The sequence below is a fragment of the Gavia stellata genome, chromosome 28, assembly GCF_030936135.1.
Source record: "Gavia stellata isolate bGavSte3 chromosome 28, bGavSte3.hap2, whole genome shotgun sequence".
Classification (NCBI taxonomy): Eukaryota; Metazoa; Chordata; class Aves; order Gaviiformes; family Gaviidae; genus Gavia; species Gavia stellata.
The window spans coordinates 2,346,944-2,373,729 of NC_082621.1; the positions used below are offsets into that span (position 1 = coordinate 2,346,944).

Here is a 26,786-nt window from a genome sequence, read left to right on the forward strand (position 1 = left end):
CTGCCCAGCCAGACACCCTCATCCCTTCCCTCATGGGGACAAGGGGTGTGGGGGGGGGTCCTCCTGCCCCCCGGGAGCGGGGAGCCTTGCACACAACTGCAGCTGGGACCCAGAAGCTTCTGCAGAAGATGGAGCCTTCGATCCACCCAGCCTTATCTCACCTCCGCCGCCCGGCCGGTCCAGAGTCCGGCCCCGCCGCCCCGCTCCCATTGCCCCATAGACCCGGTGCCATAGGGCAACCCTGCGGCGGGCACAGCCGGGAGGGCGGCCTAGGGAACAGAGACCGGGATCAGCCCTGGTCCGTCCCGGCACTCCGGAGCCAGGACATGTCCCACCAAGAACCCTGACCCAGCCATGCCCCCTCCCAGCAGGGCATTCCCTTCGCCCTTCTCAAGTACAGAAGGGGGAAACTGAGGCACGGGGAAGCTTCCCCCTCCCCTTGCCAGCCCCTGCCAGGGTACGCGGGTGTCCCGGCCGCTGTTGTCGTGCCGAGTCCCGGGATGACCCTGGGACGGCGGCTAAGCCCCGGCACCGATAACCGCCGCACCGATAACCGCCGCACCGCACACCCCAGCTCAGAGGGGAGGAGGACGGGGGGCTCCCGCCGCAGCCCGGCCCCCCCTGCCCTGCCCAGCTTGGCAGCGAGCGGAGAGCCCCCCTGGGTGCTGCCGGGGGGGCAGGACTGACCCCCCCGCACGGGAGTGGGGCTGGGCCGGTGCCCCCGGGGGTCTCCAGCCGCCGCAGCTCCCACCGAGGCGGGGGGGGGGGGCAGAGCCCCTCCCTGCTCCGGGCAGCGCACGGCCGCGGGTACGACCCCCGGCAGCGCGGGGGGAGAGCCCGGCCCGGCGCCCCCCCCGCCCCGGTGTGGGGCAAAGCCCATCCCCGTGGCCCCCCGCAGGTGCCAACCCCGCAGCAGCGGGCGGCAGGGGCCGGGTCCGGCTGCCGCGGCCCTGGCAGGGGGGCGCGGGGCTGGAGCCCCCCCCTCCCCGGGCCGGGTCCCCGGCGCTCACCTGCGCGGGCGGCGGGCGGGCAGCCGGGGCCGGTCGCATCCTGCCCGGCGGCTGCAGGAACCGGAACACGGAAGGAGGCGGAGGCGCCGGGCCGGAGCCGCTCGGCTCTGCCCCCTGCACCGTGGAGGACCGGAGCCGGCAGCGCCCAGGGACCGCCGGGGCACCGGTACCCCCCCCCCCCGCCCCGCCGCCGGCTGCCCGCACCGAGCCGGACCCACCCGCGCCCCGGGCACGGATGGATCCGGACCCTCCGCCCGGTGTCGGGGACACCTCCAGCCGTGGAGCCCCGCCGGTGGGACGGCTCCTCTCCCGCACGGCGGCTGAGGGGGGGGTCAGGCATCCGCTCCCCCTTCCCACGCCGGCCCCACCTCGGGGGAGAAGGGCCAACCCACGAGCTCTGCCCACGCGGGGCTGGGGTACCCCCGGGAGAGACACCACCCCACGGGGGGCCTGGGGCCCACCCCCCCGAGCTTTGCTTTAGCCCCTCCTGGGGATTTCCCTCGCCCACCCCCCAGCGCTGCTCTGCCCTCTGCTCCAGGAGAGCCCCGGAGCAGCACCCAGCCTCTCCGCAGGGCACCGAGGGGTAGGGACCCCCCACCCACCCCCCAAATCCAAGATGAGGCCTCCGGCATCTCCACCACCACACTTTAATGGACAAGACAACGATCCCACAGACGCAGCTCAGTCAGCACTGTTGGGCTCCCCCTTGCTGCCCCCATTCCGGAGGGCACGGGAGCTCGGAGTGCCTGACACCCTCCCCATGAGCACGGCAACGGGTCCCCGCCGCACTCTGCCTCCTCCGGCCGATCCCAGCGGCCCTCCAACCGCAGCCCCACAGCGCCTGAAACACAGCTGGGATGTTCCCAGGCACCATTGGTGCGGGCAGCGGGGAGCACAGGGAAAGGCCGGGGCTCCCCAAATGGGCTGGTGGTGCTGCAGGACCCTCAGTCCCGCTGTCGGCTGCCCACCCGGCACCAAACCTTCCACCCCTGACCCTCCCCAACTGCAGCCGGTGAAGGAGACGACTCCCGGCCAACACACGGAGCCCAGCTGGGGGCCTGCATCAGTGAGCCCCCGAGCTCTGGGCAGGGGTGGGCTCGGCCGGGCTCCCCGTCTCCCCAGCCTGCAGCTGGCGGATGTGCTGATCCAGGAGAGCCGTGAGGTGCGTGGAGCCGCGCTGGAGCAGGGAGGACGTCTGGGAGGGCAGGAGGGCCAGGGCACCCACCGTCTGCCCCTGGGCCGCCTCCAGCGAGGGCAGCTTGGCGAAGCTCTCCACTCCTTGCCTGCTCAGGATGGTGTCGTCGATGCAGGCGCCTGGAAGAGAGGAGCAGAGCTGACGATGGGCGATGGGGTGCCAGAGCCCTTCCGTCTTCCACAGCCGCACAAGGAAAAGTTTGCTCCTGCAGGCACGACTCCCACCCCTCGCCATCCATCCCCTCATTTTAACGGACACGATGGCAATCCCGCAGACGCAGCTCTGTTAGCGTGGACCCTGCCGGTGGGAGCACCTCTCCCCAGCGCCGGACGAGAACCCCGAGCCCAACACCAACAGATGAGGACACAGGGAAGGCTCTCACCCAGGAGGTTGATCTGCGGCACTCCCTTCAGCACCCGCAGCATATCCTTCACCTTCGTTTCCTGGCTCACCAGCAGGATATTGCGTGCCACGAAGAGAGGGAGGAGATTCTTGTACTTGGACTGGGACAGCACGGGTCTGATAATCTGAGGGAGCCAGCTCTCAAAACGCAGTTTTTCACCCCAGCAGGCACCACGTGGTTGTCCCAGCTCTCATCCGCCTTCCCCCGCCACAACCACACCGGGATCTGCCCCGGCAGCTCTGCCCCTACCTCGTTCAGGACAAACTTGACCTCGATGTTGTGCTTTCGGAGGTAGTGCCTCATCAACACCATGTCCTCGCCGGGCATGGAGTTGTACTGACAGATGGCAATCATCCGATTGTCCCGGAAGACCTCCTCCACCTGCCGCCGTAACAGCCGGACGTAACCGTTGTCCTGAAGGGAGCAAGCAGCGATGGGCCGCAGGGAAGGGGCAATGGCTGCTGCCTCCCCCACTCCAACCCTGCAAACGGACCTACTGCTGTGAGATGCTGCCACGGACTGGGACTCACCTGGTTTCCAGCACTTGATTACCAGCCGGGGCATCTCCCAGCCACCCACAACGTGACAAAAAGGGGCAGTAAACACCCCGGGAAGGTCTCATACAGGCGGCCGGCCAGGCTAACCCTGGAGCGGGGCTGTTCCGGGGGTCTGTACCACAGCCGGTGGGGCTGCGGACCCTGTGTTAAATCCCCGGAGCAAAGCACACACACGGGGTGTGCAAAGCCACTCGGTCTCCTCAGACACCGAGGCCCCGCAACCGCACACCCACAACGGCCGCACGCCAGACAATTACCTCCTCCACCGTCTCCTTCCTGGGGGTCAGGCAGCGCGGCGGGACGGCCGGCCGCGGGGCCAGGTACTCGGTCACGGCCATCAGCTTCTGGCGCTGGAAGTGCATGGCCTTCCAGTGACGGGTGACCGCCTTGGAGCCGCGGCGGACGAACTGCAGGGCGGGCAGCCAGCCTGCGGAGAGGGGGCACAGGGGCAGCGCTCAGGGCCGGCGCCAGGGCCCGGGGGAGCGGGAGAGGCGCCAGGGCCCGGGGCAGCGGGAGAGGCGCCAGGGCCCGGGTAAGGACAGGCCGGGCCGCACGCACGCCCTCCCCCGCCAGGCCTGCACCCGGCACCGCCGCCCGCCCCTGCCCGAGCCCCGTGGAAGCGCCCACCCCCGGTGAGAAGCCCCTCACCCCGCCGCCATGGCGCGCCGCCGCTCAGCGCCGCCATCTTTGCCGCGAGAGCGCAAAGGCTTGTGGAGAAGCGGAAGACGGGCGGCGCGCATGCGCAGAGAGGACGCGCCGTGCCAGCAGGGGGCGTGCGCCCTCCGCCCCGCCCCTTCCGGGGCTACCCGTCTCCTAGCAACAGGCACGCTGCGGCCTGCGCCCCCGCCGCAGCCCGGGTACCCCCCGAGCCCGGCCCCGGCCCTGAGCCAGCCCGGGGGTCTCTGTGCCCCCCGACCTGGGGATCCCAGTCCCATGGTCCCCCCAGGCCCTGGGGTGTCTCTGCCCCACCTGGGGGTCCCCGCGCTGACCCCTCCCAGCCTGGCAGTCCTGTCCCCACCGACCCCCCCAGCCCGCAGGTTTCTGCCCCCCATTGCCTCAGCGCCCTTCCCCTTGCAGAGAGCAGTGGGGGCAGCCCAGCCCTCACGACACACCCGCCCAAGAGCCCAAGGAAGGGAGAAGGATCCAGGTCACCCCCCCATCATGGCTGGGCAGGGGGAGACCCTGCCTGGGGGTGAGTGAGCCATTGTGGGGCCTGCTCATGTGTCAGCCTGGGGGGAATGGGTGGGCTGGACCCCGCTGGCCTGGGCCCCCTCACTCTGGGCTTCCCACAGGCCGTGAGCGGACGTCCCCAGGGGTGACCCTCACTGACAGCCTCATCACCACAAGGAAGCTGCCTCGGCTGGTGGAGCGCCCGCACCCAGAGAGCCGGTGAGGATCCGCACAGAGCCCACCTTCACCATCCAGTCGGGCAGGGAGGGGTCTCTGGGCACAAAGGACACCCCCTGCACCCCCATTCCTCTAGATCCACGGAGCTGCTGTCCCCTTCAACCATCCGCTTGGACCGGGAGAACATCTGTGCTATCGGGAGGCTCCAGAGCCTGCGGGAGATTCACAGCCTCTACCTGCAGCAGGTAAGGCACTATGGCAGGCGCAGGGCAGCGGAGATCAGCCCTGGTCCTGTGGGTAAAGGCCTCCTCAGGGGGACCACAAACACCCCCAGTTCTGCTCCAGAGTTTTGCCTCTCCCCACGGCCAGAGGGGCTGGCAGCAGTCCCTTCCGATGACAGTACCAGTGATGGAATTCGAGCGAGGGTCTGGCATCAGCCATTAGGTGTTTTTCAAATCCACATGAGGAGCCTCACGGTCCTCCTGAACTCTGCCGGGCTCCTTGTGCCGTCACAGCTCCATACCCTCTCCATAAAGCTCCCGTGGTGGTGGTGGGACATCACGTTGCCTGTGTGAGGTTGGAGCAATCCCAGGGGGCTCCCAAAGTCTGATTTTCCATGCAGTAGAAAAACATGTTGCTTTTTCTTTTTTTTCAGAACCAAATTGAGAAGATTGAGAATCTGGGCTGCTTTCCCAACCTGCGGTACGGGCAGCTCCTGCCCCCAGGGAGATGGCTTTCCATGGTCTGAGGAGAGCAGGGCTCCCTCCTTCCCTTGGCAGAGCCAGGGGGGTTCGAGTTGCAGCCCCTGACAGCCTGGTGCCACTGGCTGACCCTGGGGGCTGTGGTGTCCCCCCGCCTCACACTACTGCCCTCCCTGTGCTCTGCAGGTTCCTCTCCCTGGCTGGCAACCGCATCCGCAGAGTGGAGAACCTGCAGCCCCTGCGACACCTGCGTGTCCTGGACCTGTCCCACAACCAGATACAGACACTGGACCCAGGTGGGAAGCAAGAACAGGTCCAGACGTGGCCTGGGTCTGCCCAAGAGGTGACTTGGGTACCGGGGAAATGCCAGCAGACCCTTGGTCCAGGCTCTGCCAGGGCCGCTGGTCCTCAGGTCCCAGCCAAAACCCCAGCAGAGCCACCCTGGGGCTGGCCTGCATGTCCCAGCATGACACCAGAGGAGCCCTGTGGCCAGGTTTGAGCTGTCCCTTCTGCTGGCAGACTCCAGGTGTCTGCTTCCACCTTGTGTCCTGCTTCAGCAGAACATTGCAGCGGCTCCGATCAGACTTGGGGATTTCAACCTCATGGCAAAGCTGCTCCAGCCCCGACAACCCTTTGTGCATCTTTCAGTTGACTCGTCTCATGGGTGATTTTTGGCAGAAGAGAGAGGGACAGAGGGATAATATCTCCCTCCCGTCCTCTGCAGCGTTGCTGTTGTGGCACCAGGCCCTCTGCTTGCAGACGGGCGTGAGAAAGGGAACAGTGAGGTCCTGGGAAGGGGAGAACCCCGAGTTCCCACATGGGAGTGTGTGCGATACACATTCCCGCCCTCCCTGCCTCAGTTTCCCCAGCTGTGAAGTGAGAGACTGCTTCCCACAGCGGAGCTGTCGCCTTGGGAGTGTGTGAAGAACTGCGGGAGACGGGCGTGTGGGGGTTTGGCAGAGGAGGGGGCTCAGCTCCCATCTCAGCACCTTTCTGCCTTCTCTGATCTCTGCAGACGAGCTGCCCCGCAGCCTCCGCTTCCTCAACTTAACGGGAAACGAATGCACCCACCAGCATGGATACAGGTGGGTCGGGGGAGCCTGCGGGGGAGAGCAGAGGGGGAGAGCAAGTCCCCCAAACCACGTGAGCCCCTCAGCAGAGTACAGCCCCCCCCAAATATCAAATACAGCCTGAGCCCCCCACCCAAACCCCAGAAATCTGAACCTCTGCTCCCCGCCCAGGCCAGACTGTGGGGTGGGCTGTGCAGAGCGGTGCTGGGGAGGGCACGGTGCCAGGGGGTCCGGTGCCACCCCAACCCGCTCCCAGCCCCGAGGAGATGCCACGTGGCAGAGGAACAACTGCTCTTCCTCCGGTGCTTGCAGAGAGCTGGTGGTGGGAGCCCTGCCCCACCTCCTGCAGCTGGACGCCCAGCACATCCGTGGCAGCGTGGGTGAGGAAGAGGAGGAAGGCAGCTTTTCCAGCAGTGAGGACGAAGACGACGAGTCACTCTCTGAGCCGAGCGGCCCTTTCACTGCAGGCAAAGGTGCCCAGACTGAAGCAGGACAAGTTGCATGCTTGGGGGTTAAGCAGGCCTGTCCCTCTGTCCCCAAGGGTGACAGGGAGCTCAGGTGGCCGTGCCAGGTCTCCTGTAATTCTTCTCCCTCCCTCTGTCCCTAGCAGATTTCTTTGCAGATCTGCATCGGGAGCTGGCCGGGCGCTCGCGGCGAAGGCGGAGGGAGGCCCTGAAGGAACACCAGACCCGCCTGGAAGAGCTGGAGGACGTGCGGGAGCGTCAGGGTCTGCTGCTGCCTCCCACGCCATTGAGCCCAGGCAGGGAGGGAGCAGCCTGCATCACGGCCCCAGGACCCAGGCGATCTCAGCCCCGTCCCCAGGCGACGCTGGGGACGCAGCTGCCACCACTGCCAGGACCCAGCAGGCAGCACGCCTGCCTGCTGCCCCAGCAAGCTCCCGGCGGAAGCCAGCCTCGAACCAAGGCCCTGGAGGAGGAGAGTCGTGCCAAAGGAGCAAGAAATAGGCAGTTACCCCCAATACCCCGCACCAGCACGGCACAGCGCGATTGGGATTAAAGCCTCTTTATTCCTACATCAATCTGCCTGTCTGCCATGGAGCCCCCAGCCCCACAGCCAGCCCCAGAGGGGCCGGGCATAGGCAGCTCTGCCTGATGGTGGGAAAAGACACGCCAGGCTGTGGGCAGGACTCCAAATCCCTCTCCACGTCCCTCTCCTTCGCCCGCACCTGTGTTTCAGGCCACAACCTCCTCTCAAAAGTGCTGATTCCTCCGGGGCAAATTAGGGGGCTGGAGGCTCCGCACCCCCAGGCAGGGCTGGAGATGCCGGCTGAGCCATTCCCCACCGTGCTGTCAGCAGCAGATCCGCAGCGGGATGAGCCGGGGCCAGGACACCGGGAAGGTTTTCTCATCCCCAGCCATGCTGGGGGCGGGGGGGGGCAAGCCCACCCACCTGCATGGGGCTTATGTGTAAAACTTCATCTCTGCCTCCACGCAATCGAAGAAGAGGTCGGCCAGCTCCTCCGGGCGGGGGGCCACCGTCCCCCCCAGCAGTGCGTTCATCCCCTCCAGGCCCTGCCTCTCCAGGTCCTGCAGCGTCTGCAGGAGCTTCTGGCCCCGCTCCTGGTGGGGTTGGGGAGGGAGGAGAGCTGAGACTGGGCGCCCTCAGGGAATTCAACTGCCTCCCACATCACTGGGGGCAGCACGAGGGTCCAGGGGCAGCGGCAGCTGGGGAAGGGTCTGCGATACCTGGTCCCTCTCCATCAGCTCCAACGCTGCCTGATGCCGGCGGTAGAGCTCGTGCCGCCGATCAACCGTGCTCTGGAACCGTGGAACCTGCTTGGCGGGGTCGTCGCAGAAGGTGGGAGATGTCACCTGCGGCACGGGCTTGAGGCCAGCCACAAAGACGAAGGGCTTGAAGACAGACCTGCCAGAGAGGAGCATCGGGGCCCTGGGACCAGCCAGCACGAGGACGGATGCTGCTCCCTGGGGACGCTCACCCCAAGGCACGGCTCTGCCTCATCCCTGTCACCCCGGAGCAGAGCTGTCTCCCCGGGCATCCTCACCTGGAGGGGTCAGGGGTGGCTGTGAAGAAGTGGACACAGGGCAAGGCGGGGTCCCGAGGCAGCACGGACACCATGCTGCCTGCCGTGCGGAAGCCCTCCGAGTCCACGCAGATCCCGCTGGCCTTGTCCCGCAGGATGGCCATGAACGTCTCCGCCGTGATGTGACCTGGCAGGTGAGGCAGAGCCATGTCACCGCGGGCAGCTCAGCCACAGTTGCCACAGGGAGCATGGAGATGCTGGGGTGAGCCCTGGGTGGCCGTCCCCGTCCCCTGTCCCCATCCCCACCTGCGTGCTGCTGCAGCAGCTCCTTGCCAGCACGGTAGCGGGCCTTGGCAGCCTCCATGCGGGCGGGCTGGTGCGTCAGGGAGAAGACCTCGGCGAAGCTGAACTCGCCATCGCCGCTCCACCAGCCCTGGCTGCGGGCTCGCTGCCGCAGCCCCGCGTGCTCAGCCGTGATCTCCCTCCCGATGCTGAGCTGGTTGGAGATGTTGCGGCTACCCTCTGCGAAGGCCAGGGAAGGGGTGTCAGGCTGTGGGGGGGGCAGGGCTCTCCGTCCTCCCAGTACAGCCAGCGCCCGCTCACCTTGGATCCGCTGGGCTGCCCAGTACCGGCCAGCCGTCTCCAGCACCCAGGCCTCGGCGCGGTCAGCCAGCAGGAAGGTGTTGTGGTAGACGAAGGGCACCGGCTCCTCCTTGCAGCTCCCACCCTGGCCGTAGCGCTCCAGCAACGCCACGATCACCTCCAGGGCCTCCCGGGCAGAGCTGCCCCGCTCCAAACCCAGCCTGCCGTGCCAGCAGCACCCCGTCGGCCGGTGGTGGGGGACAGCACAGGGCAGCCGGGGCGGGGGGGGGGACACGACACCATCCTCACCTCACCAGATCCATCCCCAGCAGCGCCTCGTCCTCCCCCAGGGGCTCACGGGTCCAGACGCCCTCATTGCCCACGCAGACGCCATGCTCGTTGGCGCCCATCTCGGCGCCCCACAGCCAGGCGGGACGGCTCAGCACCACCGCGTGGGTCCTCTCCGCCTGCTCGATCTCCAGGTAAGTGCACTGCGGTGGTGGTGGGGACACGGAGCAGCGCTGAGACCTGGTGCATTCACTGCACCATCCCCTGCAGCCACCCTGGTCCCAGCATGGTCTCACCTGGACTTTGTCCCCGGGGCGGTGGACGGCGGCGGGGACGTAGATGACCTCTTGGACCTCGTGGCATGGCCGGTCGGCGTTCTTGCCGAAGATGACGGCGGGCGCCGCGGTGTGCGGCGGCAGCGCCACGAAGCAGTCGCAGGATGAGGGCACAGCATCCCGCCCCGCCATCCTAAACTGGGTGGAAGGAACGGGGGGGGGCACCGAGGGGGACGTCAGCCCCTTGTCCCTGTCCTGGATGTGTCCCCATGGTCTCTTTGGGGCTGGCAGATGTGGGGAGACTGGGGGGGCGGTTGGGGGAGGGCTGGGAAATGACATGGTTCCCGGACCTGGGGGGACATCGGGGACCCCCTCCTGGGGTGGCTTGGGGGGGGTGACCTCCTGCCCCGGGACCCCGCAGCTCTTCACCGACCGGGGACGTCCCCCCGACAGCCCCGGTAACCGAGACTCCCTGCACCGACCGCGGACGGGACTCCCCCCCGCACAGCCCCGATTTCTGGGACCCCCCCGCACGAACCCCCTTCCCGGGACCCCCAGGAACCCCCTTCCCGGGACCCCCCGGGACCCCCCGGCCCCACGGACCTGCCGCTGCTCCCCTGCCGCCGCCACCGCCCGGTCCCGCCCCGCCCCGTCCCGCCCCGTCCGGGCAACGGCGGCGCCCCGTGGCCGGAGGCCGCACGGCGGCAGCGGGCGGGGACCGGCACCGGCAGCCCCGTGGGGCGGGGGGGGACCAGACGCCAAAGGAGCCCGGGGACGGGGGTCTCACGTCGTCCCCCGTGGGGGCAGAGACGGGGGACCCGGGTATGAGCTGGGGGGGGCCGTGAGGCAGACCCCTGCCGTGGGCAGCACCCCCGTGGGCAGCACCCCGCGTGGGTAGCACCCCGCGTGGGTAGCACCCCCCATGGGCAGCGCCCCCCGTGGGCAGCACCCCCCGTGGGTAGCGCCCCCCGTGGGCAGCACCCCACGTGGGCAGCACCCCCCGTGGGCAGCACCCCGCGTGGGCAGCGCCCCCCGTGGGTAGCACCCCCCATGGGCAGCACCCCCGTGGGTAGCACCCCGCGTGGGCAGCGCCCCCCGTGGGCAGCACCCCCCGTGGGTAGCACCCGCCGTGGGCAGCGCCCCCCGTGGGTAGCACCCCCCGTGGGTAGCACCCCGCGTGGGCAGCGCCCCCCGTGGGTAGCACCCCCCGTGGGTAGCACCCCGCGTGGGCAGCGCCCCGCGCGGCACGCCCGCCCCGCGGTATGCAGGCAGACCTGCCGGGCAGCACCCTGCCCGCGGGGGGACCCTGGGCGCCCGCCCGGCGCGTCCCGGCTTGCGAGGCCGGGCCGGAGGGGTGCAGAATGCGGCCCTCGTGGGGGGCGCAGCTGGTCCTCACCCGGGACACCCCCCAGCCACCCAGAACCCCTCCTGCATCCCCATCCCGAGCTGCCCTGGAGGCCCGAGGCCAGGATGGGAGTCGGGGTGCTGGATGCCCGGGTCCCTTGGCAGAGATGGGTGGGGGTCAGGGTGCTGGATGCCTGGGTCCCTTGGCAGAGACGGGTGGGGGTCGGGGTGCCGGGCGCCCGGGTCCCTTGGCAGAGATGGGTGGGGGTCGGGGTGCCGGATGCCCGGGTCCCTTGGCAGTGATGGGTGGGGGTCAGGGTGCTGGATGCCTGGGTCCCTTGGCAGAGATGGGTGGGGATCGGGGTGCCGGGCGCCTGGGTCCCTTGGCAGAGATGGGTGGGGGTCAGGGTGCCGGGTGCCTGGGTCCCTTGGCAGAGATGGGTGGGGGTCAGGGTGCCGGGTGCCCGGGTCCCTTGGCAGAGATGGGTGGGGGTCAGGGTGCTGGATGACCGGGTCCCTTGGCAGAGATGGGTGGGGGTCAGGGTGCCGGGTGCCTGGGTCCCTTGGCAGAGATGGGTGGGGGTCAGGGTGCCGGGTGCCTGGGTCCCTTGGCAGAGATGGGTGGGGGTCGGGGTGCTGGATGCCCGGGTCCCTTGGCAGAGATGGGTGGGGGTCAGGGTGCTGGATGACCGGGTCCCTTGGCAGAGATGGGTGGGGGTCGGGGTGCTGGATGCCTGGGTCCCTTGGCAGAGATGGGTGGGGGTCGGGGTGCCGGGCGCCTGGGTCCCTTGGCAGTGATGGGTGGGGGTCAGGGTGCCGGATGCCCGGGTCCCTTGGCAGAGATGGGTGGGGGTCGGGGTGCCGGATGCCCGGGTCCCTTGGCAGTGATGGGTGGGGGTCAGGGTGCTGGATGCCTGGGTCCCTTGGCAGAGATGGGTGGGGATCGGGGTGCCGGGCGCCTGGGTCCCTTGGCAGAGATGGGTGGGGGTCAGGGTGCCGGGTGCCTGGGTCCCTTGGCAGAGATGGGTGGGGGTCAGGGTGTCGGGTGCCCGGGTCCCTTGGCAGAGATGGGTGGGGGTCAGGGTGCTGGATGACCGGGTCCCTTGGCAGAGATGGGTGGGGGTCAGGGTGCCGGGTGCCTGGGTCCCTTGGCAGAGATGGGTGGGGGTCAGGGTGCCGGGTGCCCGGGTCCCTTGGCAGAGATGGGTGGGGGTCAGGGTGCTGGATGCCTGGGTCCCTTGGCAGAGATGGGTGGGGGTCGGGGTGCTGGATGCCCGGGTCCCTTGGCAGAGATGGGTGGGGGTCAGGGTGCTGGATGACCGGGTCCCTTGGCAGAGATGGGTGGGGGTCGGGGTGCTGGATGCCTGGGTCCCTTGGCAGAGATGGGTGGGGGTCAGGGTGCCGGATGCCCGGGTCCCTTGGCAGAGATGGGTGGGGGTCAGGGTGCCGGGCGCCTCGATCCCTTGGCAGAGACGCAGCCGGAGAGCCGGGGCGTGGAAAACACGCGGCGTTTATTCCAGTACAAAACCCAAACCCACAGCCCCGCCGCCTCTTCACAGCACAAACACTCCCCTCGCCGGGCGGGGGGCACCCCTCGCCCCCCGCCGCAGCCCCCCTCGGGCCACCCCGCTCCCGGGGTCCCCCGCTGCCCTCCGCCCCCCGCAGCCGCCCCCCGCCCCGCGCTGGGGCTCGGTGGGGGACGCCCGGGGCCCCCGGCGGGGCCGGTTCCTCCCTGCCCCGGGGAGGCGGCTCGGGGGTGGGAGACGCGGCGGTTCGGGGCGCGGGGCCGGGATCCCCACGCCGCAGCAGGCTGGACTGGTTTCGGCGGGTGGGAGCCGGCCTCCGTCCTTCCCCACCCGGTTTTACAGCCTTCATTGCCCCATCGCGGCAGGCAGCGCCCCGGGGGGGTGCGGGGGCAGAGCACACCTGGGGCCCCTCCTCGCAGCCCCCCGGCTCTGAGCCGGGTGGGGGGCCCAGCCCGGGGGGGGGGGGCAGCGAGGCGAGGCTGAGCCCTGGCATCGCCACGGGACCCCCTGCTCGGCTGTCCCCCCCCCAGCCCGCCCTTGGGGTGCCCCTGGCATAGCCCCCCCTAAACCTGCCCTGGCAGCTGCAGCATGGGGGACCCCGACACGCCGGAGCCCCCGGCCGCTGCCAGAGCCAGGCTCGGCTACCAAAATCCAACGAGCCACCGGCGTGATGCCGCAAGCACCCTGGGGAGGGTCCCGAGCCCCCCCGGGGTCCCCTTGGGAGGTGAAATCCCATCTGGGGGCACCGAGGGGGAATTTTGTGCTGGAAAAGGCAAATGCCGGAGTCGGGGACATCCTTCAAGAGCTGCGGGCAGCCCAGGTCACCCAAGTCCTGCTGAGGGACGGTGACGGCCGTGCCGGGGCTGGGGACGCGTCCTCACGGACCCCCGCAGCGAGACTTCACCTCGTGCTGGGTTTCTCCAGCCCCACGGCTCATCCCCGGCCCCATGGCACAGCGGGGCTGCCATCGGCCCCTTGCACAGCAACAGGGACAGGGACGGGGACAGGGATGGGGACAGGGACAGGACCCTTTGAGGGGTCCTACCCCTGCTCCCCATCCATAAGGCCCATGGCCACAGCTTCAGCCCGAGACATCCACTCTGCTTGAGTGGCAAAGCCTGGCTTCACCTTAATAAAATAATAATAATTAATAATAATATTAATAATTAATAATAATAATAATAAAACAATTGAAACCGAAGGCCTTGGGGCGCCCTCTGGGCACGGACCCCACTCGACTTCACCTCCACCCCTTCCCACCCAGACCCCAGGATGCTCTGAGCCCGGGCAGCCCCCCCAGCCCCCCCAGAGCGGGGCCATGCTGGGACATCAGCCCCCCCCCAAATCTCCCCCCTCCCCAGATTCCCAACTGGTGTGAACTGGTGCTGGCTGGGGGGCAGAGCCAGGGGAGTCCCGGGTGCCCTGAACAGCCCATGAGCCCCATCCCACGTGGCCCCCAGCACTGCCCCCCAACACCCCCCCCAGGTCCCAAGTTCAGCGTCTCCATCTGTGTTCAAGGGGTTCTGCCAAAATCGGGGGGATAAGACCCAAAAGGACCAAAACCCAAGAGTTCCATGGACCGTCAACCAGGGGGTGAAGGACAGATACGGGGTCCCCTGGGAGAAGGGGGACAGCCCCCAGGGGAGGAAAGATACGGGGTCCCTGGTGGGGGACGGCCCAGGGCGGCTCCAGGAGATACAGGGACCTGGGAAGGGACAGCTATGGGGTCCCCGGGGGGACAGGCAGCATGCATGGGGACGGGGGACAGGCAGAGGTCCCCTGGAGATATGGGATCCCGGGGAGGGACGGCTACAGGACTCTGGGGGGACAGGCAGCATGCACAGGGGGACATCTGGGGTCCCCTGGAGATATGGGGTCCCCGAAGGACCTGCAGCACACACGGGGGGATGGCTGCGGTCCCCAGAGGGTTCCCCGGGGAGGGACGGCAATGGGGTTCCTGGGAGACAGGCCGGGGGTGACCCCCCACAGTCACGGGGTCCCCGGGGAGGGATGGCCGCGGGGGGAAGGCGGGGGTCGTGGGGCGGCGGGCAGCGCGGCCGTGCCAGGCCGGAGGAATGTGGCCGCCCCGGCTCTCCCGGGGCCGCGGCCGCCCCGTGTGCTTCCCGCCCGGGGCCGCGGCGGTGGTGGTGGGTGTGGGAAAACTGCAGGTGTGCGCTTGGGCAACCGCTCGCCGCCGCGCCACGCGCCCGCCGCAGCCCCCCACGGCCCCGCCACGGCTCACATTCAAGCAGGATTTCTTTTTTCCTCGTTTAGCCTCGATTTGGGCCAAAAAAGGGGTTCGCACCCTGAAACCCCCAGCCAAAGTGGGGCTCCAGGGGATGTGGGACCCCCACCAGCCCTGCATCCCTAGCCAGGGCAGGGGGCTGTGGGCACCCCCCGAGCCCCTGTGTGCACCCCTGGGGGTGCCAAAACCTCGTGGGTGGCAAAAAAGCAGGGCTGGCAAGGGGGGAGGCGAGCCCAGGACACCAAGGGTTTGGGGAGGACCACAGGGAGGGGGCCGAGGGGCTGTGGTCGCCCTCCCCGAGCGAAGGCTCCCGGATTTCTCCTCTCTCCCTTTCTCCTTCTCCTTCCTCCCCTTTGGGGCCAGACGTGCCCGGGCAGCGCCTGCTCCTTCGGCTCCCATTGATGTTCCTCCCAAACAGCCCCGCCGCCTGCCAGCAGCCTCCCGAAAAAAAGATTTGGGAAGCTGGGGGAGGATGGGGGGGGAGAACCGGGGCGGGAGAGCGGGAGCGGGACAAGTGAAACCGCCGCAGGGCAGCTGCGGCTCCGGCACTCCCCAGTCGGCACTGCCACAGTGCCACCGACATGTCCCCCCCGCCTCGCCACTGCTTCGAGCACAAGGTGCCAGCCCTGCGCCCCCCCCACCCACCCCAACACCCTTCGGAGACCGGCCCCAAAGGGTCCCCCTGGCCCCCGCCCGGGGTCCTTCCCACCTCCATCCGTGTCCCCCCCGGGGCTCAGCGGCTCAGTTTGTGGGGGCGGCATTACCCCCCTCGGACTCCCTCTTGCCTCCCTTGCCGGCCGACGGGTCCCCGGCTCCCTTGACCTCGGGTTCGCCCCCGTCCTTGCCCCCATCGTGCGTCTTCATGTGCTTGCCCAGGTGGTCGCTGCGCATGAAGACGCGGCCGCAGACGGGGCAGGCGAATTTCTTGGCGCCGGTGTGGGTCTGGAGGTGCCGCTGCAGCTCGTCGGAGCGGGTGAAGCGTTTGCCGCAGAAGAGCCAGTTGCAGACGAAGGGTCGGTCGCCGCTGTGCCAACGCAGGTGGGCTTTCAGGTGGGAGGTCTTGGCGTACGCCTTCCCGCAGCCGGGGATATGGCAGTTGTGTAGGTGCTTGCGTTTCACCCCCTCGGGACAGGGACCCCCCCTTTCCGCCTCCTGGCAGTTGGGGCAACGGCACGCTGCCTGCCCCCCGCCCCGCGGCACGGCTCGACGGGCGCCTTTTGGCCGCCCGCCGCCCTCCGCCTCTGGGCCCCGGGGCTCGGGGGGTCCCTCCAGCGCCTTCGCCCCCTCCGGTCCCAGGAGGTGCTGGGCAGGGGGAGGCAGCAGGTGGGTGGGGGGTGCGCAGAGCTGGTGGTCCCCCCCACCGTACCCCCCCAGGGCCGGCGGCAGCCCAGGGTGCCCGGGCACCTGCAGCCCCCCGCCCTGCCCGGGGGGCAGCTCCATCCAGCTGGCTCCGGCATGGAGGTCCCACCAGTTGACGCCTCCCTCCTCGCTGGGGGGACCGGGATGGGGGGGCCGAAACCAGGGCTCGTAGGGATGTGCCATGTCCGGGGCGGCCGGCAACAGCTTGGTGTAGGCGCCAGGGGCGGCGGGGCCGTCGGGGGGCAGCTCTAACCGCGGGGTGCCATGGGGCTCGTAGGTGCTGGGGGTGGCGAAGGCGGTGGTGTCGGGACCCGCCAGCGGCAGCTCCGGGGGGGGCAGCGGGGAGGCGAAGTCAGCGGCACCCGCCGCTGCGCTGCCGTGGGGCTGGAAGGGCTGCAGCGGCTGGAGGTCCAGGTGGCTTGGGGAGGCGCGGGGCGCGTCGGAGGGCTGGGTCCCCAGGGAGCCGCAGACCGCTGTGAGCATTGCCGAGCGGCGCGGGGCGGTGGCGCAGACAGACCTGCAGGGCCAAGGAGGGCGGGGGGGGGAGAGAAGAGCTGTGAGAAGAGGGGGGGCACACCTCCTAACCCCCCTGCCCCTGTGCACGCCGGCACAGGGAGGGGTTTGGCACCGGCGATAGACCCAGCACCAATTCCCGTCCTGCACCGGCGTGGTCCTGCCATGCCACGGGTGACAGCGTCCCCAGCACCCATCACCCCATCACCCACGATTTGGGGGACACCCCTGCCCCGCCAAGGGGGTTTCTCTGCTCTGCAGCCCGGTGTGACACCAGGACTGTCGCCCTAGACAGGGGGGCACCCCTTAGCACCCATCTCCGTGCCCCTGTGGACCCTGTGCCAGCCCCAAAGGGGTTGGCGCCTAATTCTGAAATCTAAGGAAGCTGCCAGCATCTGCCTCGTCACCTCCCCGACCACGTCCCTCCAACGCAGCCGGGGTCCCCACGGGGATGTGAGTGGCATCCCCAAGCCTGTGCCCCAACCATGGGAGGGACACGGCACCCACGAGGCCACCCCTGTTCTCCTGCACCCCAGCCGGGCTGGGAAACCATCGGCCCCAGCTCCGCACCTGCCCCAAGCCCCTGGCCCGGTTGGGAACCCCCAGGCTGCCTGGGGGGGGCAAAACACAGCCGGGGGGGGCGCGGGCTGCACCCCCGGGCTGGTTGGCAGCAGGATGGGGGAGCAGAGCCGGCTGTGGGGAGGCAGCGGAGCCCTGGGGCCGAGCCGCCGGCAGCACTTTGAAGCCGGGCTCTGGGGTGCCTTTGCCCGCGGCCCCGGACCCCCGGGGCACCCGCTGCACCCCCAGACCCCCGGGCACCTGCTGCCTCCCCGGCACAGCGGCCGTGACTCACCGGGAGCTGTGCAAACCCCACTGGGGACGGGCCCCACCCCGGTGTCGAAATCCACCTGCCACCACCGGCTCCCGCCCCCCAACTTCCCACTGGCGCCGCGGCGGGGGGCGGCCGAGACCCCCCTTCCCGCAGACCCCCACTGTCCCCTCCTGCCACTGTCGCCCGCTCCCAGCCACCCCCACGCTGTCCCCCCATGGCTCCCCACCACCTCCAGCCCATGTAGGATGGGGACAGATCCCCAGGGAGACACCCGTGGGGTGCTGAAGTTTTTGGAGCGGGGGATCCCCTGCACAAAGGGTCTGGACCCCCAGAGCCCCTCGATCCGCAGCACTATGACCCCAGGGCAGGGAGGGGGTCCCCAATGCTGAAGAACACCCCAGCTGCATGGGGACACCGTTTTCCCCCTGCCAGGCAGCACCGGGAAGGGCCGGGGGACCCCAAGGAAAGGGGCAGGAGCTGGGGGGCTGTGCCAAAATCCCCCCGACGGGACCCACCTCTACCTGCGATACCAGAACCCGTGGGGGCTCAGCCTCGAGCTGGTGCTGGGTGGTCACGGGTGGGATGAGCCCCCCAGGGCCAGTGGCTGGGGCAGGTTTCAGGGTGCTGCTCCCCAGGGGGGGCTCAGCTCTGCCCACCCCAGCCCGGGGAGGGGGGGTTGGCACCAATTTCAGGGCCAGCTCCTGGGGACCACCCCTGTCTCCTGGGGATGACAGCGGGGTAGGTGACGGCTGGTACCGAGGGAGAGTCATGGCTCCCAACCCAGTGCTGGTCCCCAGTGGTGTCCTGAGTGCCCCCCCCAGCCCCCTGCTCCCCATGGGTGCCAGATTGGGGTCAAAACCACTAAACCCCATGTGATGGCCCTTTGTGGGGCTACGGGGTGGCAACCTGCATCGCACAGGCCCCCTCCCAGATCTGGGGATGGAGGGGACCTGGCAGGAACGTGCCTCAGCCCCCCCAACCCTGACGGGAGGAGAAGGGACCCTCTGCGGGGTCCCGGGCAGGTCCCACGCGACACAGACCCGGCACAGCCACGGTGAGCTCCGGGCAGCAATGGCCACAGCTCTCCCGGCGCACCCCGCTCCCAGACATCCCCCTCGGCTCGCGGGTCCCACCGGGACGGAGCCCCGGAGACAAGGCCCCACCACACACACCGAGACCCACAGCCAGGTCGCACCACCTCCACCGCGGCTACACCCTTCCCAGCTCCGAAACCAGGGAACGGGGACCAGCGCTTGGATGGGACCCCCCATCGTTGGCCCTGCCCTGCTGCCCCAGCCACGTGTGGAGACTCCCGGGGCGTTTTCCCATCCGGGAACGATGACAAAAATCCCCGGGGGCTCCCAGCGTCCCCCTCCCTGGCGGGGCTCGACGACGCGTTGGCCATTTCACCGCAGGGAAACTGAGGCACCGGCGAGTGATGCGTCCCGTGAGTCACGGTCCAGGCTGGGCAGAGGCGGCTCTGCCCGTCTCCCAGCCCCAGCCGGTGCCTCGCCCCGCGGCAGGGCTGGGCGGGCGGCGCTGCCCTCGGCCCCGGCCCCGGCCGGGCTCGGGGAGCCCCGACGGATGGCTCGGGGACGACGCTCGGGGCCGGTGCGGTGGGTTTGGGGTGATGCTGCGGTTTTGGGGTGATGCCGCGGCTTCGGGGGCGATGCCGCCGGCTCGCCGCGTTCACCCCACAGCAACGCGCCCCGGGACCGGAGCGAAACTCCCCGGGGCTTTGTTGGAGGGGGGGGACAGCACCGGCCGCGGCGCTGGGGGGGGGGCCCAGCTCCCTGCCTCGCACCCGGACCTGGCACCGGCGCGGGGTCCCTGCGGGGCGGCGAGGGGGGGCCCGGCCCCGTGGGAGGGGGCAGCGCGTCGCGGGAGGCGAAGGGGCCGGGAGCCCCGGGGCTCGGTGGCCAGTGGACTCGGCGGCGGCGGCAAGCAACGACTTGCCGGGGCTGGGCTGGGCCGGGGCGGCGGAGCCGGCAGCAGCACGTTCCCAGCCGCCGGTCGGGGCGGCCGCGGCACCCTGACCCGGCCGGGGGGGGGGGGGGGGGTCCCCGCCGGGGGTCCCCGCGGCCGCCCACCCTCCCGCCGCACCGGCCGTCGGGGCGATGGAGGCGGGCAGCGCCGAGGGGGTACGTACGGGTCTAGCGGCGGCGACCTCCCGGCGGCTCCGTCCTCATCGGCGTGGCGTGGGCGCTGGCTCCCGAGGGGACCCCGAGGGACCCGCGCGGCTCCCCAGGGACGGGGCACCCACTGGGCCGGGCGAGCAGGAATGGCTGGGTCCCAGCCCGGCTCCCGGCTCTTCCCTCCTCCCCACCGTCCCAGCTCCACCCCTCCCCGGCCCAGGTGATTTTAACCCTTGGAGGCAGAGCCCCAGCCCCGCCGCTTGACAGGAGCCTGGTCCCGGTCCCAGGATCCGGCGCATGAAAGCGGAGGGAGGGGACGGGAAGTTCGCAGCAGACACCGCAAACAGGGGGGTAATTAAAGAAGAAAGAAACAACCGCCTCCCTCCCGCGCCCGTGGCCGCCCTCCTCCTTCCACCCTCCTGTCACACCCCCCCCCCCGCCTCGGGGACCCCCCCGGCCCCCCTGAGCCCAGCCGGCTGTCCCCCCCACCCGGGGGTGGCACCCCGAGGTGGCCGTCTGCTCCTGCCCCCGGGGATGTCACCTGTCCAGGTGGGGGGTTCGCTGCCCCCCCCATTGCGGCTCGGCCCCGTGCCATGGGGTAAATGGGATGGGGACAGGCGCAGGGGACAAGTTTTGGGGCCGGAGCTGGACCCGCAGCGGGAGGGAGCAGGATGCTGATGGCAGCACCTACCATGACCCAGATGGATTCAGGACACCCCGAAAGGGTCCGGGAGGTCTCGAATGAGCCCATCACCGCTCGGCCGAGGGGCGTCTGACCCTCCCGGATGCCGTACCCCTGCCACCGAGGCTGCCAGCACAAGGGGCTGCCAGGCGGGAGAGGCCCCAGGAGCTGCCAGGCAGCAACGCCGCAGCCAGAGGAGCTACTTAATCACCAGGGCGTCGTGTCCCCATTTCCATGGCCAAAATCCCCAGGCCAGCACCGGGCTGGCTGCTGGTGGCCGCAACGATCCTCATGGCCCTGCGGGAAACCCACCCTGCTCCAAAGCCCATGGGAAAAGTGGCTAGAGCCTCGCCAAAGCCAGGACCTCAGCCGGCTGCACCCTGAGCCCGGCCAGCCGAGCCCGGCGTGCCGGCGCGTGGGAGCCCACATCTCCCCGGCGTGCTTGCCAAGCGCCCGGCTGGGCGGAGGGCGCGGGGAACTCCTTCGCCCAGGGGAAAACTCTCCTGGTTTTCATCATCCCAGGGACGGCTCCACCGCCGCCACCGAAACGCGCCTGCCTGTGGGGTGAGCATGGCCCCACGGCTCAGCTGGGCACCAGGATGGGGACCCTGGGATGGGGACCCCAGGACGGGCAGGCGCAGGGCAGGCGGCAGGGCAAGCTGCTGATGGGGGCTTGGCTGTAAATAGATGGGGGTGAACACGCGCTCCGGTGCTCAAGTGCTCTGTGGGGCACATGCAGGATGCAAGGGGGATGCGGGGCGACCCCAGCTCCAGGGTCTCGCCACCTCTCCTCCTCTGCGCCCACCCGGGAGGTGCCAGGGGCTGTTCCCGTGGCCGCGGGGAAGGGGGATGCTCCAGCTCAGGGATGCCCGAGTGCTCTTCGGGCTGGGGTGGTGGCCCCGGGCTCCCCGGCTGCCTCCCAGGCGCCGTATGGTGGCCGCCAGCAGCTCTCAGGGGCAGGGAGCAGTTTGCAGACTTTGCATGTACAGCTCCAGGCATCGACCAGACCGATCCCCAGCCTGATCCCAATCCCCATCCCGGCTGTGGCGTCACAGGGAGCAGGGACCCCGTGGTGCGCCTTTTCCCATGCATTGTGCACATGGTGGGGATGTGGCTCATCCTGCATCCCTTCGCTCCGGGGTCATCTCCCAGTCTCCGCAGTGCTTCAGGGACTGGTGGTGCGGGAGCCAGATGGGTCCCTGCCTGGGGGTCCCAGGTGCCGGCTGCCGTAGCTCCTCTCCCACCCGTTCTTAATGTGGCCCCTCTCCCCACCAGCCCCGGGCCACTGAGGGGCTGCATGGCAGGAGGGTGTGGGACACCGTGTGCCTCCTCTGGGGACAGGGACGAGGACCTGGGGAGGCCCCAACCCGCTCACACCACCAGCGCCTAGCCCCAAGGTCCCCCCCACAATCCTCCGGACCCATCCCAAAACAATGCTCCTGGGTTGGGGGGAAGGAGCCGCCAGGACGCAGCTGGGGGCAGCGGGGGGCTGAGAGCCTGCGGCTGGACAGGGCAGTGGCACGGGGCCGTGGGGGCCGTGGGGGCTGTGGGGACTGGGGGACTGGGGGACTGGGGTGGCCGGGGACTCCTGGAGCCACCTCCAGCAGAGCTGGAGCCCTGGCTGGGACCACACATGGGGAGGAAATCACGCCGATGCCGGAGGATTCCGGAGGGGCATCTCCTCGCCACTGAGCGTCTGAAACCCCAAGCCGTGCCTTGAAATTACAGCTAATTACAGAGCCCATTTGCATAAATTACAAGGCGAGAGGCAAATGCCTCCAATCCCTCCAGAGTGCTCAGGCAGCAGGAGCTGCTCCAGCCGCTCAGGGGGGACTGAGGGGCGGACAGAGGGTCCTGGGTCCCACATGGAGCTGGGACAGGGGCAGGAGGGGTCGGTGCTCCCCAAAACTGCATCCGGGACCCCGGCAGCAGCCTCCCCCCGTGCCCCCAACCTTCGCCCCATCGCTGCCCCCAGAGCTGGGCACGGCCTGGCCCTGCCAGGAGGGGGGACATGGCCCCCGCTGCACCCCGATGGGTGACGGGGAGATGAAAGGGGCTGACATGGGCACAGGCAGTGCTGAGCTGGGGGGGTACAGCACTATGGCACATGGGGGTTGGGGACACCCCTGTCCCCAGGGGGAAATAGGGGTGGGGGGATGGAGGGATGGATAGGCAGAGGGATGGAGGGATGGAGGAGGAGAGGCACCTCCTGGTCCCCCCAGGGCCAGGGGGATGGAGAGATGGAGGAGGAGAGATGTCCCCCCGGGTCCCAGGAGGATGTTGGGGGACAGAGGGACAGCCGAGGCCCCTCCCGGCCCCGGGGCAGTGCACTTCAAACGGCTCCTGGCTCAGGGAACGGACGGCAATTTCCTCCGCTGCCATAAAACAAATTGGTGTCTGTGGGGGGAGCGGGGCTGGCTTGGCGCTGGGAGCGTGTGCATGCGTGTGCATGCGTGTGCATGCCTCTCTGTGTGTGTGTGTGCAGGGGGTGTCACGTCAATGCATGTGCCCACGCGTGCAGGGGGTGTGCGAGCCCCCCGCGCTGTGCCTGTGCATGTCCATGTGCGTGTGTGTGTGCACCCATCCACGCATGTGGGTGCTGAGCTCTGCGGAGGCTGGGTGCCCAGGAGCGGGGTGCCCGGGGGGAGCGCCCAGGGAGGTCTGCAGCGGGTGCCATGGGGCTGTGCCGTCTGGGTTGTCCCAGCCCAGGGGGGGAGCCCCTGGGGTGGCCACAGGGTCTCAGACGGGGAGAGCCGAAGCGCCCAGATCCTCCCCCGAGGTTTTGGGGGTGCTGCCTCCGGCCCTGCACCCAGACAGCCCCGGGGGGGATGATGCTGGGCTGACGCTGAACCCCCTGTGGGGTGCAGCCAGGGGTGCTGGTGGGAGCTGGGGGGGACCCCGAGCCTGCCGGGGCTGACACGGTGGGGACGATGCTGGGTGGGTCAGGGACCGGGGTGGCCCTGGGTACTCACAGCCCCATAGGGGGGGTCACAGTCCCCATGGGTCAGTCACAACCCCATGCACCCATGGGTGACCAAACCTAGGGACCGGCACCCAGTCTGGGATCCCTCAGCCCAGACTGGGACCCCGTGGGACCGCTGTCACCCCCAGCATGGGGTCCCAAATCCCCATGCCAGCACCAGGAGGGCACAGCCTGGCACAGCCCCCATCGCTCCAGCAGCCTTTTGGCCACTAAAGCAAATGGGGGGGACACAGTCCTGTCCCAGTACCCAAGCCGTGCCATCATGGGGACAATGGTGCAGCTCCGTGCCAGCCGTCGTGCCCCCGGGGACGCAGCAGTAGCTGCGTCCCTGGGGGCACGACGGCTGGCACGGGGCTGTCCGCCTGGTCCCTGGGGACAAGCTGAAGGCAGGGCACCTGCCTGCCTGGCAGAGATATCTACCGGGATTATCGCGATGGGCTTCCCCTACCCGCTGTGCGTGCCAGGTCGTGGTGTGCCCGGAGGGAGCGTTTCTCACCGGGAGCAGGAATTACTGTCGGGACTCGACCTCTGCGACGTGGCGACGGAGCTGACGGCTCGGTGTAGTTTTAAATACGGCTTTTAATTAGTGCCATGTAATCTCCCTGCCTATCTGCGCTCAACCGGCCTGGCTGTCAGTCACCGCGTGGGGAAACCTGCCTGGCACGGCAGTGGGGAGCACCCGGCATCACACACCGGGGATGGTGCACGTGGATGCACCGGGGATGGAGACATGTGGCTGTACAAGGGATGGGACACTGGGCTGCAGCAGGGACAGGGACACACGGCTGCACCGGGGACAGGGACATGCAGCTGCACCGGGGATAGGACACACAGATGCACTGGGGACAGGGACATGCAGCTGCACCAGGGATGGGACACACGGATGCACCGGGGACAGGGACATGCAGCTGCACCGGGGATGGGACACACGGATGCACCAGGGACAGGGACATGCAGCTGCACTGGGGATGGGACACACAAATGCACTGGGGACAGGGACATGCAGCTGCATCGGGTGTGGGACACGTGGCTGCACTGATGAGGGGACACGCAGCTGCACTGAGGACAGGGACATGCAGCTGTGCCGGGGATGGGACACACAAATGCACTGGGGACAGGGACATGCAGCTGCATCAGGGATGGGACACGTGGCTGCACTGATGAGGGGACACGCAGCTGCACTGAGGACAGGGACATGCAGCTGTGCCGGGGATGGGGACACACAGTGGCCCTGGGAACAGGGATACATGGCTGCACCGGGGATGGGACACCGGGCTGCATCAGGGACAGGGGCACATGGCCACACTGGGGACAGGGACATGTGGCTGCCACAGGGGACAGGGCCACATAACCACACCAGGGACAGGGTCCACTCGGTCATGCCACTGTCGCCTTCCCGTGACGCAGGGCTGTGCTGGGGCACCCTCAAGGTTGGGGCTGATGGGGGGCACCTGGCCACCCCTCCAGCCACGGGGCCCCACGCCAGCCCGTCTCCATCCCCAGTGGCCCCATGGGGCTCGGGGGAAGCAGGGGCCAGTGCGGGAACAGCTCTGCTCCCGGCAGGACCGAAGGGGCGGGAGGCAGTGCCGGGCGGACGCCAGGCCCCTGGGCAGCGGTGACGGCACCGTCCCCCCCTCGCTCACTGCGCCCCAGGAAGAGCCTCCACAAAACCACTTTCTAATTCTTTACAGAAACCATTTAGGAATGGCTAACAACCTTGGCTGGGCGCAGGGATGGGCTGGCGGCTGAGGAGGTGCCGTAATTGCCGTAATTGAGCGTGGGCCTGGGCGCGCTTCCCGTGCCGGGTCGCATCCAGCTGGCACGAGGCACGGGGTGGGTGGCAGGGGGCTCAGGGATGGGGACTGCAGGGATGGGGACCACAGGGGACGGCGTGCTCCTGCCCCATGTCTTGGCTCCAGGTCCTCTGGGTCCTCCTGGTGCAGCCTGGCTCTGCAGGGGTCCCTGCCCCGCTGCATGGACCTGTGTCCCCGTGTCCTCATGTCCCTGTGTTCCTGTGTCCCCATATCTCCATGTCCCCATCCCAGCATTGCTGTGCCAACCTGTGTCCCCCTGTCCCTGCCTTGCTGTGCGCACCTGCACCCCTGTCCCAACCTTACTGCATGGACCTGAGTCCTTGGGTCCTCATGTCCCCGAGTCCTTGGGTCCTCATGTCCCCATGTCCCTGGGTCCTCATGTCCCCATTGCAGCCATTCTGTGCCAACCTGAGTCCCCATCCCCTGCCTCGCTGTGCAGACCCATGTCCCTGTGTCCCCGTGTCCCTGTGCCAGTCTTGCTGTGCCAACCTGTGTGTCCCCATCCCCTGCCTCGCTGCACAGACCCTTGTCCCCATCCCAGCGTTGCTGCGCAAGCCCACGTCCCCATCCCCAGCCCGCTGCACAGAGGTGGTCTGGCCGGTGCCGTGGGGATGGCCCTTTCCCAGGGACGATGACAGTGATCGTGCCCGCGCTCGCGTCCGCGCCGGGCTCACAGCCGAGAGCTGGCGTCACTGCCCGCCTGGGGAAACTGAGGCAGGGAGCGTCAAGCTGGGACTTGTCCCGGCAGCCGGGGCGGGAGCGCCGGGAGCAGAGCTGAGGCCGTGCAGGCGCCCAGCCAGGCACTGGCCCTTGGGCACCGCTGCCTCCCGCCAGCTGCTGACTGCCCGGGGTCCCACTGTGGGACCGTCCCCGCTCCCCTCCCTCGCCCCGGCACGGCTGGGGTGCAGCCTGCTGCGGGCTGAGCCCACGGGGACCCCCACACTGGGGTCCCCTCCACAGAGGGTGGTGATGCTGGATGGGGATCCCAGGGTGCCCCCCAAAGGTGGGGTCCCGCTCCTGGGGTATGGGGTCAGAAATGGGGTAAGGGGCAGGCAGCACCACGGCGTAGCCGCGTCCCACACGTGTGCGTCCCCGTGCCCCTGGCATGCGGAGGACGACGCCGGCGCGGCGTCAGAAGCGTCGGAGGCTGCGGTGCCTCCCGCAGCGTTTACGAGCTTGGCCGGAGCCGGGTCCCGGGGGTGGCCGTGGGCGGCCCCCACCCAGGGGACCCCGCCAGGCACCCAGCCCCAACCCTCCCCTTCCACCTGCCGCACCGGGGCCGGGCCCCCACCTGCCTTCGCCCCACGGCGGGACGAGGACCCAGGCACGCGGGCTGCTCTGCCCATCCAAGCACGGCACCGGCACCCCGAGACGCGCCGCCGGGGGACCCCCGCATGAGGCCGGGGTGGCGGGGGGCCGGGGGCCGAGGCGGGGGTCGGAGGCGCCGGTGCCAGGCGGTGAGTAAGCAGGAGCATGAGGAGGGGAGGTAATTAAAAGGGAGGCACTCGCCACAGCAAGTTCCCACAAATGAAGGCCCCGGGGCCATAGACACTGCACAACAAAGCACCGAGCAATTATTTGGCTCCAGTGGGAGGTGCTGGTCCCGTGGGGGCTGGAGCCAGCTGGGCACCCCGGGGCCTGGCAGGCCTGGCACCGGGTCGGGGGGCGGGAGCCGCCGGGGACCCCCCAGCCGGTCACCGGGGTGGCTGGTGGCCCCTCGGTTCTGGGGCTGTGGTGGGGTGGGTGGCCCTGGAGCTGGGGGTGTGGGGAGCTTGGGAGCTGCTGGGCACCCCCTGCGAGGGGACCGGGCACCCCAACACCCTCCAAGCACCCTGACCCTCCCCACCCCAAGCACCCTAAACCCTGCGAGGGGACTGGGCACCCCCACACCCTCCAAGCACCCTGACCCTCCCCACCCCAAGC

The 26,786-nt window shown here is 69.4% G+C and overlaps 4 protein-coding genes across 4 annotated transcripts; 1 reads left to right on the forward strand and 3 right to left on the reverse strand.

Moving 5' to 3' along the window:
• Positions 1 to 1,647: 1,647 nt before the first annotated feature.
• Positions 1,648 to 3,850, reverse strand: MRPL10 (mitochondrial ribosomal protein L10). Its single transcript, XM_059830350.1, has 5 exons — positions 3,814 to 3,850; positions 3,423 to 3,592; positions 2,858 to 3,022; positions 2,588 to 2,732; positions 1,648 to 2,324 (listed from the first exon to the last, which is right to left on the reverse strand). Exons 1-5 carry the CDS (start codon positions 3,848 to 3,850, stop codon positions 2,074 to 2,076), a joined length of 768 nt encoding a protein of 255 aa, XP_059686333.1. The 3' UTR covers positions 1,648 to 2,073.
• Positions 3,851 to 4,326: 476 nt separating this feature from the next.
• On the forward strand, positions 4,327 to 7,300 carry LRRC46 (leucine rich repeat containing 46). The gene is made up of 8 exons (XM_059830166.1): positions 4,327 to 4,357; positions 4,458 to 4,554; positions 4,649 to 4,757; positions 5,168 to 5,214; positions 5,400 to 5,509; positions 6,229 to 6,298; positions 6,596 to 6,756; positions 6,894 to 7,300. Exons 1-8 carry the CDS (start codon positions 4,327 to 4,329, stop codon positions 7,298 to 7,300), a joined length of 1,032 nt encoding a protein of 343 aa, XP_059686149.1.
• Positions 7,301 to 7,318: 18 nt separating this feature from the next.
• Positions 7,319 to 9,637, reverse strand: SCRN2 (secernin 2). Its single transcript, XM_059830471.1, has 7 exons — positions 9,452 to 9,637; positions 9,177 to 9,358; positions 8,889 to 9,088; positions 8,592 to 8,807; positions 8,307 to 8,472; positions 7,990 to 8,167; positions 7,319 to 7,863 (listed from the first exon to the last, which is right to left on the reverse strand). The coding sequence occupies exons 1-7, from the start codon at positions 9,620 to 9,622 to the stop codon at positions 7,705 to 7,707; spliced, it is 1,272 nt and encodes a 423-aa protein (XP_059686454.1). The 5' UTR covers positions 9,623 to 9,637; the 3' UTR covers positions 7,319 to 7,704.
• A 5,649-nt stretch (positions 9,638 to 15,286) lies between these two features.
• On the reverse strand, positions 15,287 to 16,393 carry SP6 (Sp6 transcription factor). Its single transcript, XM_059830589.1, has one exon. The coding sequence runs from the start codon at positions 16,385 to 16,387 to the stop codon at positions 15,287 to 15,289; it is 1,101 nt and encodes a 366-aa protein (XP_059686572.1). The 5' UTR covers positions 16,388 to 16,393.
• Between the last annotated feature and the right edge of the window lie 10,393 nt (positions 16,394 to 26,786).

Excerpts from the sequence above, each read along its gene's own strand:
- MRPL10 (XM_059830350.1), bottom strand. The coding sequence starts at position 3,850 with ATGGCGGCGCTGAGCGGCGGCGCGCCATGGCGGCGGG. Across the intron at positions 3,593-3,813 it reads CGGCGCGCCATGGCGGCGGG|GCTGGCTGCCCGCCCTGCAG; the intron begins GTGAGGGGCTTC and ends CCCTCTCCGCAG. Across the intron at positions 2,325-2,587 it reads GCCGCAGATCAACCTCCTGG|GCGCCTGCATCGACGACACC; the intron begins GTGAGAGCCTTC and ends CCTCTCTTCCAG.
- LRRC46 (XM_059830166.1), top strand. The coding sequence starts at position 4,327 with ATGGCTGGGCAGGGGGAGACCCTGCCTGGGG. Across the intron at positions 4,758-5,167 it reads ACAGCCTCTACCTGCAGCAG|AACCAAATTGAGAAGATTGA; the intron begins GTAAGGCACTAT and ends CTTTTTTTTCAG. Across the intron at positions 6,299-6,595 it reads ACCCACCAGCATGGATACAG|AGAGCTGGTGGTGGGAGCCC; the intron begins GTGGGTCGGGGG and ends CGGTGCTTGCAG.
- SCRN2 (XM_059830471.1), bottom strand. The coding sequence starts at position 9,622 with ATGGCGGGGCGGGATGCTGTGCCCTCATCCTGCGACTGCTTCGTGGCG. Across the intron at positions 8,473-8,591 it reads GCTGCTGCAGCAGCACGCAG|GTCACATCACGGCGGAGACG; the intron begins GTGGGGATGGGG and ends CTCACCTGCCAG. Across the intron at positions 7,864-7,989 it reads AGCTGATGGAGAGGGACCAG|GAGCGGGGCCAGAAGCTCCT; the intron begins GTATCGCAGACC and ends CAACCCCACCAG.
- SP6 (XM_059830589.1), bottom strand. The coding sequence starts at position 16,387 with ATGCTCACAGCGGTCTGCGGCTCCCTGGGGACCCAGCCCTCCGACGCG.